The 16,902-nt window shown below is 45.3% G+C and overlaps 1 protein-coding gene across 1 annotated transcript in view; it reads right to left on the bottom strand.

Annotated features, from left to right (window-relative positions):
* The window catches only part of slf2 (SMC5/6 complex localization factor 2), a 100,713-nt gene that overhangs the window by 47,726 nt on the left and 36,085 nt on the right, over positions 1–16,902 (bottom strand). The window contains 2 exon segments of the mRNA XM_085994306.1: positions 1,883–1,928; positions 12,979–13,694. Of these exon segments, the coding sequence (XP_085850432.1) occupies positions 1,883–1,928; positions 12,979–13,694 (762 nt within the window).

Here is a 16,902-nt window from a genome sequence, read left to right as displayed (position 1 = left end):
TCTGCATCTTTAAACTACAAATTGTCCTTCCACATGACAGCTGTTGTGTTTAATGCCTTGCCCAGCTAACTCGCTGAGGTTTCGTACACCACCAGATGAATAACCAACTAGAGGTAAACTTTAAAGAAGCAATCTATCAACTGCCAGGTGCTGCTTGTTCGACATTACTTTCACTGCACTCTTGCAGCACATTACAGATCATGCCTCTCACTACCTCAGAACAACTTGTATTTATATAGCGCCTTTAACATAACAAAACGTCCCAAGGCCCATTACAGGAGCGTTATAAAACAAAATTTGACTCCGAGGCAATAAGGAGCTATTAGGGCAGAGAGGTAGGTTTTAAGGAGTGTCTTAAATGAGGAAAGGGGGTAGAGAGGCAGAGGTCTTTAGGAAGGCAATTCCAGAGCTTAGGGCCTTGGCAGCTGAAGGCACAGCCATCAATGGTGGAGCAATTATAATCGGGGATGCTCAAGAGGCCAGAATCAGAGGAGCGCAGATATCTCGGGAGGATTGTGGGGCTGCAGATTAGAGAGATAGGGATGGGCGAGGCCATGGAGGGATTTGAAAATAAGGAAGAGGATTCTGAAATCGAGGCATTGCTTAATCAGGAGCCAATGTAGGTCAGCAAGCACAGGGGAGATGGGTGAACGGGACTTGGTGCAAGTTAGGACACGGGCAGCAGAGTTTTGGATCACCTCAAGTTTACTGAGGGTAGAATGCGTGAGGCCAGCCAGGAGTGTGTTGGAATAGTCAAGTCTAGAGGTAACAAAATGCTACAAAGCCAATAAAAGTAGTACTTTTTTTTGGAAATGTTGTAATTTTAGTAATGTAAGGAAATGTAGCAAATAATTTGCACACACACAGTGAGATCCCACAAACAGCAATGAGCTAATTATGTTGGCACCTCTGAGTGCAGCACTCTTTCAGTACTGCACTGAAATGTCAGTCTGGGTATGTGCTCCAGTCTTTGGAGTGGTGAGCGTGCGGTCACAAAGCCATGGCTGACATTTAAACACAAAATAGGTTTACTCAACATCCATTTATTTGGAATGGGTCCAAAATTATATCACTACTTTGTGAAGCATTTCAGAAATCCTAGTAACAGTAGTGAACACTTGAATACTAAAGATCTAACACAGAAGAGAGAGTAAAGCACAGGTGCAATTTGCTGCTGCCAAGCTCCACAGGTTCCCTTCTGATAATTCCATCAAGGTCCCCATCTGCCTGGTTAGTTTTCAAATCCCTCCGTGGTCTCACTCCACTTCAACTCGACCATATCTTCCAGCTATACCCTCCCATCAACAACTCTGAATTACTGGTAGTCCCCCCAATTCCATCAATCTTTTAGCCACGGCACCCTAGTTTTGAAACTCTCTCCCCGAACCACCATCTGTGGCACATCCTCCGAAAGCCCCCCCGAAAAGTTCACTCTTCAAATCGTGCCGTCGGTTTCTCTCCAGCCCCCTCCCCCATTTTAATTGGTGAAAATTTTGGGGCTGGCTGTACCACTGATCCACAGCTGAGTATGCAGCAGTATTCAATCCGCCCATGGGAATGTACAAGGTTCAATCTCACTCTCCCATTCCATGGCATACAACTTTGATGTATCCGTATGATGCATAATCAACATGTCCAACTTTTAAACTTAAGTCAATGGCTCATGTTCTGCAATATTTTTACGCTCAAGGACAAGCCAGCAGATCCCCAGTATAATTTTCCAGAGCAGTGGAGTCTTTCAGATGTAATTTTTACATGAATCTGGTGGAAGAGTTTATAATGAGCTGCTGTCACAATTTTTATAACTCGGTTACTAAGACCACTTATACCAACACACCCAAGTAAAACCAATTCTAGATTAGGCTGCGATTGCTTCCGGTACCTGTTAATGAAGTTGAAGGTAGAGAATATGCTCTGTTCAAGTTGCCCTGCAAGAAACCAACGAATAGCAGTCAGTGGCACAAAATTAGATAAATATAAAAGTACAAGACATCAGAGCAAGACTGAATGTTAAAAGTCAAATGATTCTAGTCTTACAATGGTTACAAAGCCGATTTTAAGCCCTCTTTCCCCTTCCAAAAGGAAACATTACAAGGTGTTAACTAACCAGAATAGAATTAGAAGGATATTTCAGATGAATACGTGGCTAGAGGAATGCTGCAAGGGGGAGGGATTCAAATTCCTGGGACATTGGAACCGGTTCTGGGGAGGTGGGACCAGTACAAACTGGACGGTTTGCACCTGGGCAGGACCGGGACTGATGTCCTAGGGGGAGTGTTTGCTAGTGCTGTTGGGGAGGGTTTAAACTAAAATGGCAGGGGGGTTGGGAACCTGTGCAGGGAGACAGAGGAAAGGGAAGCAAGGATAGAAGCAAAAAAGACAGGAAGGAGAAAAGCAGAAGTGGCAGTCAGAGAAATCAAGGGTTTAAATCAAACATGGCCACAGTAAATAATAATTCTAAAAGGTCTAAGAGTGTTAAAAAAACAAGCCTGAAGGCTTGGTGTCTTAATGCGAGGAGCATTCGTAATAACGTGGATGAATTAGCTGCGCAAATAGATGTACAGTAAACAGATATGATGTACAGGAAACTTTGGTTTAACCGGAGGTTGTATGTCCAGAAACCTCGCTCTACCAGCAGAATTCACCCCCCCGAAAACAGCGCCCGAGTAACCGGCAATGTTGCCGGTTCTGAGTCCAAGTTTCCAACGGTTGCCGAGTTCGTCAGTGGGGGTAGTTCTACAAACTGCCACTACTCAGCCTCTTGGCGCCAGCAGAACTCGGAACACCTCAGAAACCCTGCGTCAGGAGTCTCACCCTCCCACGCTGCCGGTAGCCTCCTCTGATCCGCCATTTTTCAGGGTTCCAGTACAGTACTGTGTGCCTCCCACACTGCCGGTAGCCTCCTCTGATCCGCCATTTTCTGGGGTTCCAGTACAGTACTGTGTGTCTCCAACGCTGTTGCAACTCATTGGACTGCATTATGGAAATCCCAAACGTTGATCCAATCAAAAGGAAGAGAGTGGTGTTAACTTTAAAGCAGAAAATTGATATATGCAAACGACTAGAAATGGGAGCGAAGCGTATGCACATTATGAAAGAATTCAAAATCGGTTCGTCAACAATGTACGACATCAAAGCGCAGAAGGATAAGCTGCTCAAGTTTTATGCAAGCTCGGAGACATCGAAGAGTGTAGAGAAATGGCGCACGCTTCGTAAGCCTAAGCTTGAAGAGCTGGATACCGTGCTTTATGAGTGGTTTGCTCTGAAGCGTTCAGAGGGTGTTCCGATTTCCGAACCCATGCTAATATCAAAAGCGAAGGATTTTTATGCAAAGATGGAACTCACTGACAAGTGTGCTTTCTCTGATGGATGGCTATCGTGCTTCAAGGCACGGCATGGGATACGACGACTCGATGTTTGCGGGGAGAAGAAATCAGCTGATCACAACGCCGCAGAAGAATACTGCGATTATTTCAATCGGATTGTGCAGCAACATGATTTGTCGCCAGCACAGCTATACAATGCCGATGAAACAGGCTTATTTTGGAGGTGTTTGCCAGAATCAACACTTGCTGGGGCTAGTGAGGCTAATGCTTCAGGTTACAAGAAAAATAAAGATCGTGTAACCGTGCTAACATGTGCGAACGTTGCTGGATCACACCGGGTTAAACTTCTCGTCATTGGGAAGTATAAAAATCCCCGTGCATTTAAAAAATGTGAGGCACTTACCTGTTGGAGTACAAAGCTCAAGCAAATGCTTGGATGGATAAGGAAATCTTTTCAAATTGGTTCCATCATACTTTTGCTCCATCTGTGAGGGAACATTTCCATAGAATAAGGAAACCTGAAGATAGCAAATGCATTTTATTGCTGGATAATTGTAGCGCCCATCCGCATGAATCCGAGTTGGTTTCTGGAAATATTTTCACCATTTATTTGCCACCAAATGTAACTTCTCTCATACAACCCATGGACCAGGGCGTTATCCAAAATCTCAAGTGTCATTACAAGAAAGACTTCCTACGTAGACTGATAAGCCAAGATGACAGTACAGGTACTATTCAGGCATTTCAGAAGGAATACAATCTTAAAGATGCCATCTTTAATGTTGCATGTTCCTGGAAATTGGTGAAAGGTCACACTTTGAGACAAGCCTGGTGCAAATTGTGGCCTTCTGTAATGTTTGCTGAAGGTTCTTCTTCAGAGGAGGAATTTCATGGGTTCAATGTTCGTCCGCGGAAGACTGCAGTAATGGAAATGGCTGACATGGTGAAAGATGTAGGCCCAGCAAACCCTCTACATCACCTCAGTGAAAGTGATATTGAGCAGTGGGTTGATGCCGAGAGAGAAGTTGCTGTTGTGCATTTGCTAAGTGATGATGAAATAATGGAGAAGGTTTTGAATCCAAGGAAAGAAAAGGAAAGTGTGATGGAAAATGAAGACGATGAGATTTCTGAAGTGAACAAGATTTCTTGGGCTAAAGCTGCAGCAGATCTTGCTTCGTTCATCAAATTTGCTGAAAGCTGTTCTTGCTATTCTGCCCAAGAAGTTATGCAGCTCCATATTCTGCAAAGAAGGCAAGAGTCCACTAAGCAAGCAGACATCCGGGACATGTTTAAGAAAGCTTCCAAAAGAGTTGGAGCACTGGAAGTGCCTGAAGAATCTGTTGAAGTGCATGATCCTGATGAACCAGTTGGCTTGGAATAAGTGTACAGTCAACCACCGTACAGTACTTTATACTATACTGTACAGTCGTTTAAGTTTTGGTGCACTGCACAGTCGTTTATAAGTTGTTTTACTGTTAAGTTATTAAAGAGTTATGGATTACCATCAACTGGCAGTACTGTACTTCATCAAGCATCTTTCACCATCCATTTAACAACATTCTGTAGGTGAGTACCCAATTACTGTATATTGCACATTTCTTGATTTTTAAATTTTTCTTAGTTAAAAACAGCCTGGGTAGATAATCCGCTCACCACTCCGGAACGTTTGATAGATCGGCATCACGTCGGTCCCGGATATCAGAACTTTTCCTGTAATTGGGATTACGGAGACATGGCTCCAGGGTAACCAAGGCTGGGAATTCAACATCAAGGGGTATTTAATATTCAGGAAAGACAGGCGAAAAGGAGGTGGGGTAGCATTGCTAGTTAAAGAGATTAACAATAGTAAGGAAGGATATTAGCTCTGATGATGTGGAATCTGTATGGGTCGAGCTGAGAAATACCAAGGGGCAGAAAACGTTAGAGAGAGTAGTATACAGACCCCCAAACAGTAATGCGGAGGTTGGGGATGGCATTAAACGACAAATTAGAGACGAGTGCAATAAGGGCACAGCAGTTATCATGGGTGACTTTAATCTACATATAGATTGGGCTAACCAAATTAGTAACAATACTGTGGAGGAGGAATTCCTGGAGTGTATACAGGATGGTTTCCTGGACCAATATGTCGAGCAACCAACTAGAGATCAGGCCATCTTAGACTGGGTATTATGTAATGAGAAAGGATTAATTAGCAATCCTGTTGTGCAAAGCCCCTTGGGGCAGAGCGATCATAATATGATCGAATTCTTCATTAAGATGGGGAGTGAAGTGGTTGACTCAGACTAGGGTCCTGAATTTAAATAAAGGAATTAAGAGGGGGGAAAATAGAATGAGAGTAAGCTTTCAGGGAACATAAAAAATGACTGTAAAAGCTTCTATAAATATGTGAAGAGAAAATGGTTGGTGAAGTCAAGCGTAGGTCCCTTGCAGTCAGAATCAGGGGGATTTATAATGGGGAACAAAGAAATGGCTGACCAATTAAATACATACTTTGGTTCTGTCTTCACAAAGGAGGACACAAATAACCGGCCAGAGATGTCGGGGAACATAGGGTCTAATGAGAGGGAGGAACTGAATATAATCAGTATTTGTAGGGAAATGGTGTTAGGGAATTTGACGGGATTGAAGGCCGATAAATCCCCAGGGGCTAATAAATCTACATCCTAGGGTACTTAAGGAAGTGGCCCTAGAAATAGATGCATTACTGGTCATCTTCCAAAATTCTATAGACTCTGGAACAGTTCCCATGGATTGGAGGGTAGCTAATGTGACCCCACTATTCAAAAAAGGTGGTAGAGAGAAAATGGGGAATTATCGGCTGGTAAGTCTGACATAGGTAGTGGGGAAAATGCTCGAGTCCATTATAAAAGATGTAATAGCAGAGCACTTGGAAAACAGTGACAGGATCGGACAAAGTCAACATGGATTTACAAAAGGTAAATCGTGCTTGACTAATCTGGAATTTTTTTGAGGATGTAACTGGTAGAATAGATAAGGGAGAACCAGTGGATGTGGTGTATTTGGACTTTCAGAAGGCTTTCAATAAGGTCCCGCATAAGAGATTAGCATGCAAATTTAAAGCACATGGGATTGGGGCTAAGATACTGACTTGGATAGAGAAATGGTTGGCAGACAGGAAGCAGAGTTGGAATAAACGGGTCTTTTTCCGAGTGGCAGGCAGTGACTAGTGGGGTGCCGCAGGGATCGGTGCTAGGACCCCAGCTATTGACAATATATATTAATGATCTAGACGAGGGAACTAGATGTAATATCTCCAAATTTGCAGACGACACAAAGCTGGGTGGGCATGTGTGCTGTGAGGAGGATGCAGAGAAACTCCAGTGTGATTTGGACAGGTTGGGTGATTATACTGCATCTGCCATGCATCTGCCCAATGTGGATAAATGCAAGGTTATCCACTTTGGTGACAAAAACAGGAAGGCAGATTATCTGAACGGCAATAGATTGGGAGAAGGGGAAGTGCAACGAGACCTGGGTGTCCTTGTGCACCAGTCGCTGAAGGTAAGCATGCAGGTGCAGCAGGCGGTTAAGGTGGCAAATGGTATGTTGGCCTTCATAGCGAGAGGATTAGAGTACAGGAGCAAGGATGTCTTGCGGCAGTTGTACAGGGCCTTGGTGAGACCACACCTTGAGTATTGTGCGCAGTTTTGGTCGCCTTATCTGAGGAAGGTTGTTCTTGCCATGGAGGGAGTGCAGCGAAGATTCACCGGACTGATACCTGGGATGGCAAGAATGACGTATGAGGAGAGAGTGGATCGATTGGGCTTATAGTCGAGTTTAGAAGAATGAGAGGGGATCTCATTGAAACTTATAAAATTCTAACAGGACTAGACAGACTAGATGCAGGAAGGATGTTCCCGATGGCAGGGGAGTCCAGAACCAGGGGCCACAGTCTAAGGATAAGGGGTAAGCCATTTAGGACAGAGATGTGGAGGAATTTCTTCACCCAGAGAGTGGTGAACCTGTGGAATTCTCTACCACAGAAGGCAGTGGAGGCCAATTCATTAAATATATTCAAGAAGGAGTTGGATATATTTCTTAAGGCTAAAGGGATCAAAGGATATGGGGAGAAAGCAGGGACAGGGTACTGAATTTGGATGATCAGCCATGATCTCATTAAATGGCGGCGCGGGCTCGAGGGGCCGAATGGCCTACTCCTGCTCCTATCTTCTATGTTTCTATAACTTTAAAATATGTGTTGCAATTATTATATAAATACATCAACACACACAATGGCTTACATTACATCACGCTATTGGGGGTATTCTACAGGTCTCCAAATAGAGAGAGGGAGGTTGGAGAGAAAATCTATGGGGAAATCGCAGAGATATGCAAGAGCTACAGAGTGGTGATATTGGGGGACTTTAATTACCCAAATATCGACTGGGATAATGCTAGGGTAAAGCAAAAGGAGGGGGAGGAATTTCTGAAATGTGTTCAGGAGAATTTCCTTGACCAGTATGTTCTTGGCCCAACTAGGAAGGTAGCATTGCTGGATCTGGTGCAGGGGAATGAGGTGGGCCAGGTCGACCAAGTGTCTGTGGGAGAACACTTGGGTACGAGTGATCATCGTATCATAAGATTTAGATTAGCAATGCAAGGAACAATCTAGAGTGGAACTTCTAAACTGGAATAGGTCAAACTTCAGTGGAATGTGAAAGGATCAGCCAGGGTAAAATGAAACCAAAAACTGACGGGAAAAACTGTAACAGAACAATGGGTGATCTTTAGAGGAGGAGATGTTCCAAGTACAGGAAACTCTTTTTTATCCAGCACCTAAATAACCGGAAATCTCTTAACCGGCAAAATTCAGGAGTAGGTTTAAGTAAGTTTTACTTCATATTAGTGGCCTGTTCCTGGATCTGTGGCCGAGTTCCTGCACCTGTTACTAAACAACAGGGATGCTTGGATCTTGTGATCGGAGTTCTTGCAGCTGTTGCTAAGCAACAGGGAAGCCTGGATTTGTTGCTGTGTACGGAGCTCTCGTACCTTTTACTATAGCTCTCTGTAATCCGGACTTTTTGATAAACCGGCACCACGCCGGTCCCGGATAAAAAAAAAGAGTTTCCTGTACAGGCTAGGTACATTCCAACAAGAGGGCAGGGTAAGGGAACCAAAGCAAGGGCTCCTTGGAGGACGAGGGAGAGAGAGATGATGAAACAAAGAGGGTGTATGATGCAGGTCAGATGAATTCTTCAAGGGAGAACCAGACCAAACACAATAAGTAGAGAGGGGAAGTGAAGATGAAAATAAGATTGGCAGAGAGATTGAGAGTAGAATGGCAGTTAACATAAAAGGGAACCCAAAAATCTTCTACCAGCATGTAAACAGTAAGCAGGTAGTAAGAGGCAGGGTGGGGCCTATTAGGGACAAAGAAGGTGATATATGCTTAGAGGCGCAGGGCAAGGCTAGAATACTCAATTAGCACTTTGTATCGGCGTTTACTAAGGAGGTGGATGCTGACAAAATATCGGTAGAAGTGGAAAAGGGAGAAGCAATGGAAGGGGTGAAAATTGATCGACAGGATGTACTAGAAAGGCTGGGTATGCTTAGAGTGGACAAGTCTCCTGGTCCAGATGGCTTGCATCCCAGATTGCCAAGGGAATTGGGGGAGGAGATAGCGGAAGTGCTTGCCATAATTTTCCAATCTTCCCTAGATGCGGGGGAGCTGTCCGAGGATTGTAAAGTGGCAAATGTGACACCACTGTTCACGAAAGGGTGCAAGGACAATCCTAGTAACTACAGGCCGGTCAGTTTAACATCAGTGGTGGGTAAAGTTTTGGAAACAATAATCAAGGAAAAAAATAACGGGCACTTGGAGGTTTAAGCTAATTAAGGAGAGCCAACATGGATTTGTAAAAGGCAGATCGTGTTTAACTAATCTAATTGAATTTTTTGATGAGCTAACAGGGAGGACTGATGAAGGGAATGCAATGGATGTTGTCTACATGGATTTTAGGAAGGCATTTGACGAAGTACCACATAGAAGGCTGGTTAACAAAATTGAGGCTCATGGAATAGGTGGGTCAGTGACAGCTTGGATAAGGAATTAGCTTAAGGACAAAAAACAGCGAGTTGTGGTAAATGGCTGTTTTTCAGACTGGAGGATGACAGTGGTGTTCCCCAAGGGTCAGTGCTGGGGCCACTGCTTTTTTTGAGATATAAATAAATGACCTGGATATTGGAATACAGAGTAGAATTTCTAAATTTGTCAATGACACCAAGCTTGGAGGTGTGGCAAACAGTGAGGGTGATACCAATTGACTGCAACAGGACATGGAAAGGCTCGCAAAATGGGCAGACAAGTGGCAGATGGAATTTAATAGAGAAGTGTGAGGTGATGCATTTTGGCAGAAGGAACAGGGAGAGGCAATATACACTTAATGACACAGTTTTAAAGAGTGTGCAGGGACAGAGGGACCTGGGAGTTAATGTGCATAGGTCCCTGAAGGTGGTGGGGCATATTGAGAGAGTGGTCAGCAAAGCATACAGGATCTTGGGCTTCATAAATAGAGGTATTGAGTACAAAAGTAGTTAAGTTATGCTGAACCTTTATAAAGTGCTGGTTAGGCCACAACTGGAGTATTGCGTCCAGTTCTGGTCACCACACTTTAGGAAGGATGTGAAGGCACTTGAGAGTGTGCAGAGGAGATTTACCAGAATGGTTCCAGTGATGGAGGATCTCAGCTGCAAGGACAGGTTGGAGAAGCTGGATTTGTTTTCATTACAGCAAAGGAGGTTGAGGGGTGACTTGATATGATAGAGGTGTCCAAGATTATGACGGGTTTGGATAGGCTAGACGGGGAAAGGCTGTTCCCACCAGTTGCTGGCACAAGGACTAGGGGACACAGATTTAAGGTTTTGGGCAAGAAATGCAGGGGGGATGTGAGGAAACACCTTTTTACGCAGCGAGTGGCGAGGACCTGGAACTCGCTGCCGACGGAAGTGGTGGAGGCGGACACACTCAGTGTCTTCAAGGAGAGACTGGATAGGCAATAGGCACTTCAGGGAAATAAACTTGCAGGGCTACAGGGATAGAGCGGGGGAATGGGACTTACTGGATTGCTCTACAGAGAGCCGGCAAGGACTCGATGGGCTGAATGGCCTCCTTCTGTGCCATTATGACTATAATTTAATTTCATAGTTCCTTTTTGCCTTCCTGATTGTATTCTCTCATTGTGCTCGCCTCCGCTGTCCACGTGCTTAGTGTACGCCTCTTTCCTTCCCCTCAATTTTTCCCTCATGTCTTTATTCATCCATGGTGTCTCATTAGTGTTTAGCTTGTTTTTGTTTTTTTAGTGGAAATATATTTTTCCCCAGACTCTGTTGAACAGAGTTTTAAATATTTCCCACTGCTGTTCTACATCACTGTTTGCCAATATTATTGTCCATTTCCGCCCCCCCACAAAATCAGCTTTTCTCCAATCTATTACCCTGGTCTTCATCATACTTCTGTCCTTCTTACCTAAACTGTATTATATGATGGACACTATGGCCTAGCTGTTCCCCTACTTTTACTTGCTCTGGTTCATTCCCCATTACCAGATCCAATAGCCAAGCCTCCCTTGTTGGGCTTCTTGCATATTGGGTTAGAAAGAAGTCCTGTACACATTGTAGGAACTCCATTCCCTCATCTCCTTTACCTACCTCTTCTGGCCAATTAATATCGGGGTAGTTGAAGTCCATGATTATTATTCTATGTTTTTTTTACTCATTTCCCTCATTTGTTTGCACATTTCTTCCTCCACCAGACTACCCCTAGTGTGATTGATTTTTTATTATCTTTTGTCTCTATCGACATGGATTCTATTTTTGTCTTGCTGGCAGCTATGTCACTTTTTTCTACTGCCATCATGTTGAGAGTGTTATAGCAGGCTCTGGAAGAATAATGATTGGTGAGAGTCCTTAGTATGTATGTGAAGTACTTCCAAATGATCGAAGAGATGAGAGAGGACAGAACTATTGGGTGCAAAGGTAAATACTGCAAAAATATTTTACCTCACTGCAATGACACGTATACAGGAAACTCTTATCCGGCACAGACGGGACCGGCGTGGTGCCGGTTGATCAGAAAGTCCGGATTACAGAGAGGTATGCTTACCAAGGTACGAGAGCCCCCGTTACACGACACTTGTGCAGGAGTCCCGGTTATACGGCCACAGGTGCAGGAGTCCCTGTTGCTCGGCCACAGGTGCAAGAATCCCGGTTACACGGCCACAGATCCAGGAACCCCGGTTCCACGGTCACAGATCCAGGAACCCCGGTTCCACGGCCACTAATATATAGTAAAACTTACCTGAACCTACTCCTGAATTTTGCCGGTTAAGAGAGTTTCCTGCATTTTAAAATAGTTTGACAAGGGGTGAAACAGGGACTGCCCCCCACGCCCCCAAAATACTTGAGCGCTGCATGCCAACTTTAATATTTGTGCTTTTCTGTCCAAAAATCTAGGAGCTAGAAATTCAAGTTATTAAAAATAAAGCTATGGGAACAGTACCTGCCCACAATTTATAGCTTTAACCCCAGCAAGATTTTCAAGTTGGTAGCCAAAATGTTTTTGATATAAAAACCATTATGCGTGACATTGGAGAGCATTAAAAAAAAACTCTACTTGTAATTTTCTTTTAAAAAAGAATTCTTGTACACTGTATATAAAAGAACTCTATTGGAAGACCCGGAATACAGCACTGGCGAGTAGCAACTGCATAGCTCATTGCATCTACGTCACTGGAGGCATTTATCCCACCCAACTACTCCGGAGAGAAATTGTATTCAAATCTTGCCATTGCGTCGCCTCGATTTACACTTCTGTAAAATCCCATATATAAATGAAACAATGTCGTGGCAGGAACTACGCAACGCACCAGCAAGTCTTTGCAAATGAAGGAACTGAAGAAAGTCTCACTGCTTGTTATTCATGTATAATTCTAGTTACAGCCATGTAACATAACTGTAAATGCCAGTTCTTTCACATATATAGTGCTGCTTTTGAAATCACAGGTAATTGATCCCACAAGGATGGGGGGGGGGGGGGGGGGGGGGGAGAAAGTTCAAGCAGCTCCCCTCACAGCACCAGTTTACACTGAAGCGGAGCCAACCAGACCAGTGTGGTAGTCAGTTCAATCCTTGGTGAGCCAATCTCATCCAGCGTGGCAACAGGGGTTCTGAAATTGGCCCCCATATCCTAAATTAAGGAAGGGGGTAAGTAGCAAATACTTCAGGAGAGGAGAGAAAATGGTTGAGGGATAAAGGGGGAAACGGACTTGAGAATCAGGCCAATATTGTTACACTAATGTGGCTTTCAACTCAGCGCAAACGACGAGAAGGTGGGGGTCTCCTTTGAGATTTGCCACTAATCTTATGAAGCGGATGCAACTAATTTTAACCTCACTCCAGCTTCCAGTGAATTGAAGTCTACAACCACATAACTGTATTTAAGATCCTCTAGTTATAATCAGTCGCTATCAGGAAAGTCAGTGAATGGGCGGCAAACAAATGCTACTGAGTACTGGGGGGGCGGGGGGGGGGGGGGGAAAAGAGAGATTAGCATTTATAAAATACACATGCACACAAACACAGAAGGGGGGGAGGAACAACACAAGGGTTCTGGTTAAGTTACTCAACTTGCCTGATTTATGGTGCCCCCTGAAAAAGGATTGGCTGAAGAATACGAAGGATGGTTTCCTTTTTGCAACCTGAGTTTCCGTAGTTCTCGTGCCCTTTTATAGGCCTGAAGCGTATTCTGAAAATCGTTATTGAATAATCCATGCTGCTGCTGGAGCCTTCTAGGAGATAAGCGAGGTTGCATGTACCAGGGTGCACTGTCCGAGTGGTTTGTACCATTAGAATACTTCAAAACATCAAGTGAAGCTGGTGCCGACATTATCTGTTGGTTCGGAAGGGACCTATGCCACAAGGAAGTACTTCGATAGCCATCCGCATTGCATTTGGAACTTAAATCTTCCTGTGTTGCAGAGGCTACTTCAGAATTAGAAGATTGTTTAACATTTTTCCCTTGGTCCTGGCCGACAGTACCCTCAGAGGGATACCGGCCTGAAGGTAAAAACAGTCTTCGCACGATCACTCGTGGAGAGCCAGGGTGGTGAGTAACCTGGCATTTCACGACACCTCCCATGCTTTCTTTTTTCTCCGACTTTAAGACACCCTTCATAAAAGCCTCTAGCACAGGGCTTCTCTGAGGTGAGGAGGGCAAATGCAGAGATCTTTTGGATTTAAATGAAGGAGTCTTGTGAACATGTTTTTGGAACTGTTCAGTATTCTGTAATACAGAGGTGCCATCTGTGCCACCTCTTCGCGGCGAGCCCAAAATCAATCTATCTTTTCCTATGTGGAACAAAAAGGCAAAGAGTTAGAGGAAAAGGCATCAACAGAACTGAATCGACTATTCTAAGAAATTATACAATTACACACAAACACAACAACCAGCATTTATAGAACGCCTTCAACGTAGCAAAATGTCCCACGGCGCTTCACGGGAGCATAATCAGACAAAAAAAAGACACCAATCTAAAGGAGGAGGGAGACATTAGGACAGGTGACCAAATGCTTGGTCAAAGAGGTAGGTTTTAAGCAGCGTCTTAAAGCAGGAGAGGGGGAAGTGGAGAAGCCAAGAGTTTGGGGAGGGAATTCCAGAGCTCAAGGCCTAGCCAGCTGAATGCACAGCCACCAATGGTGGGTGCATGAGGCTAGAGTTGGAGGAACGCAGAGAATTCAGAGGGTTGTAGGGCTGGGAGGAAGTTAGAGATGGGGGAAGGACGAGACATGGAAGGATTTGAGCACAAGGATGAGAATTTTTTTTAAATCGAGGCGTTGGTGGACCAGGAGGCAATGTAGGTCAGCGAGCACAGGGGGCGATGGGTGAATAGGACTTGGTGTGAGTTAGCGTGTGGGCAGCAGAGTTTTGGATGAGTTGAAGTTTATGGAGGGTGGAAGAAGGGAGGCCACACAAGTTGTACTCACATAGCAACAGCCTTGTGCAGGAAATTAACAGGTTCTTAGGACACGATTAGCACAACCAGCCTCAGTGCTTGTAAACATTTGTATTTTTAACACCATCAAGCCATGAGGCATCCAGAAAGGAGGTGGGTGACACTGTGGCGATCATAAATCACTGCAGTGAACCATGCCCTTTTCAACTTCATGCAGGTCTCCTGCACGTTGAAGGACTACTGGATCATGTACCTGAAAGAACTTGGTCTGGCACTGGAGAAAGTCAGATTTACAACAATTGAATTTATGATTGAGTAATGTATTGAAGTAGTTACAGCACAGAATCAAGCCATTCGGCCCAACAGGTCCATGTAAAATCAATATAGATATAAACCGGTCTGTCCGTCTGTCTGTCTAGCTATACAATCAAAAGTTATGGAGCGTACCTATACATATGTTATATCAAAAGAAAGCTTATTAGGGGACTCTAACAGGCGTATTTACTTTTTGGTCAGACAAAAATTGTTCAGACAGTATACAAAAAAGGTTCAAAAAACAGCAACATTCCACTCATTAGCATTGAGTGACAGTTGACCAATCATACAGGGGATTAACCTGATGGTTGACCAATCGGTGCGTCACGGGGGGGGGGGGGGGGGGCGCGTGCGTTTCATTGCGTGTGTGGGCGGGCCTAATCCTTCTGAGCTGAGACGAGTGGCCGCCATCTTGATCCTAACTATTGATTTATTTTTCCCCACTTTCTGCGTGTAAATATAGATTTCCAGCAAATAAAAAGTTGCTTTTAAGAGAAAAAAAAATCCTTTTGCAAAGGGGACTTGGGCTTTCCCCCCCCCCCCTCGGCGGTGGATGAGCTGCCTGCAGGCCTCAGCTTCTCCTCGCCAGCCACGCCGGAGCTAGGCACCGCCCGTCCCGCCATCGCCGCCATCTTGGTAACGGCTGGCAGCGCAGGACTGCGCCGAGCGTATCCATCGCCGCCATCTTAGTAAAGGCTGGCGGGGCAGGAGTCAGCACGCGCGTCAACGTATGCCCGGAGCGCGACCTGAGCTAAGGTGAGTCCGGCCGGGCCTCACGCGCTGGGCTGGCCCTGATCCGCACACGGAGGCTTCGGCTCACCGTGTCCAGGCTCTGAGGAAAGGCAGAGAGAGGGGGAGGGAGGGAGAGGGGAAATCAGGGAGAGACAGGGGGAGGAAGAGGAGAGAGGAGGGGGGGGGGGGAGGAGGGAGGGAGGGGAGAGGAGAGGGGGGAGGGAGGGGAGAGAGAGATGGGGGGGGGGGGAGAGGATTTGGAGGAGGGGACCGAGTGTAACATATCAAAGTTTGCAGATGATACTAAGATGGGAGGGAAAGTAGTGAGTGAGGAGGACATAAAAAACCTGCAAGGGGACATAGACAGGCTAAGTAAGTGGGCAGAGATTTGGCAGATGGAATACAATACTGGAAAGTGTGAGGTTATGCACTTTGGCAGGAAAAATCCTAGAGCAAGTTATTATCTTAATGGCAAGAAACTGGAAAGTACTGAAGTACAAAGGGATCTGGGGGTCCTGGTGCACGAAACTCAAAAGGTTAGTATGCAGGTGCAGCAAGTGATTAAGAAGGCCAATGGAATGTTGGCTTTCATTGCTAGGGGGATAGAATATAAAAATAGGGAGGTATTGCTTCAGTTGTACAAGTATTGGTGAGACCGCACCTGGAATACTGCATACAGTTTTGGTGTCCATACTTAAGGACATACTTGCTCTCGAGTCAGTACAAAGAAGGTTCACTCGGTTAATCCCGGGGATGAGGGGATGGACATATGAGGAGAGGTTGAGTAGATTGGGACTACTCATTGGAGTTCAGAAGAATGTGAGGCGATCTTATTGAAACATAAAAGATTGTGAAGGGGTTGGATCAGGTGGATGCGGGGAAGATGTTCCCGATGATGGGTGAAACTAGAACTAGGGGGCATAGTCTTAGAATAAGGGGCTGCTCTTTCAAAACTGAGATGAGGAACTACTTCACTCAGGGAGGGTGGTAGGTCCATGGAATATGCTGCCCCAAAAAGCTGTAGAAGCTACATCATTACATAAATTTAAAACAGAAAGAGACAGTTTCCTAGAAGTAAAGGGAATTAAGGGTTACGGGGAGCGGGCAGGAATTTGGACATGAGTCTAGGTCCGGATCGGTCATGGCCCTGTGGGTAGCGGAGCGGGCCCAGGGGCCGTGTAGCCTGATCCTGCTCCTATTTCGTGTGTCTAATTCTGTTAGATTCAGGAGATGGTTCTGTGATAGTGGATTGGCGGTTAGGATCAGATCAGCCATGATCTTATTGAATGGCGGAGCAGGCTCGAGGGGCCGATTGGCCTACTCCTGCTCCTATTTCTTATGAGAGAGAGAGAATGAGAGAGAGAGAGTGAGGGACAGGGAGGGAGAGCTCGCCTTCTTCCTTCCTTCGCAGGGGTCGATCGGGCCAGGCCTGAGGCGCTCCTTCCCCACCTCTCTCTCCAGGCTAATCCCGAACTAAATCCACCAGTCTCTCTCTCTTCTCCCCCCAGTCTCTCTCTCTCTTCCAACAACATGCCCTCAAAAAACCCTCGGCACCG

This window comes from Somniosus microcephalus, chromosome 8 (genome assembly GCF_052327205.1).
Source record: "Somniosus microcephalus isolate GS21.2 chromosome 8, FLI_Smic_1.0, whole genome shotgun sequence".
Taxonomy (NCBI): Eukaryota; Metazoa; Chordata; class Chondrichthyes; order Squaliformes; family Somniosidae; genus Somniosus; species Somniosus microcephalus.
Note: the sequence above shows the minus strand (reverse complement) of the source record. Positions and strands in the feature narration are given on the sequence as shown.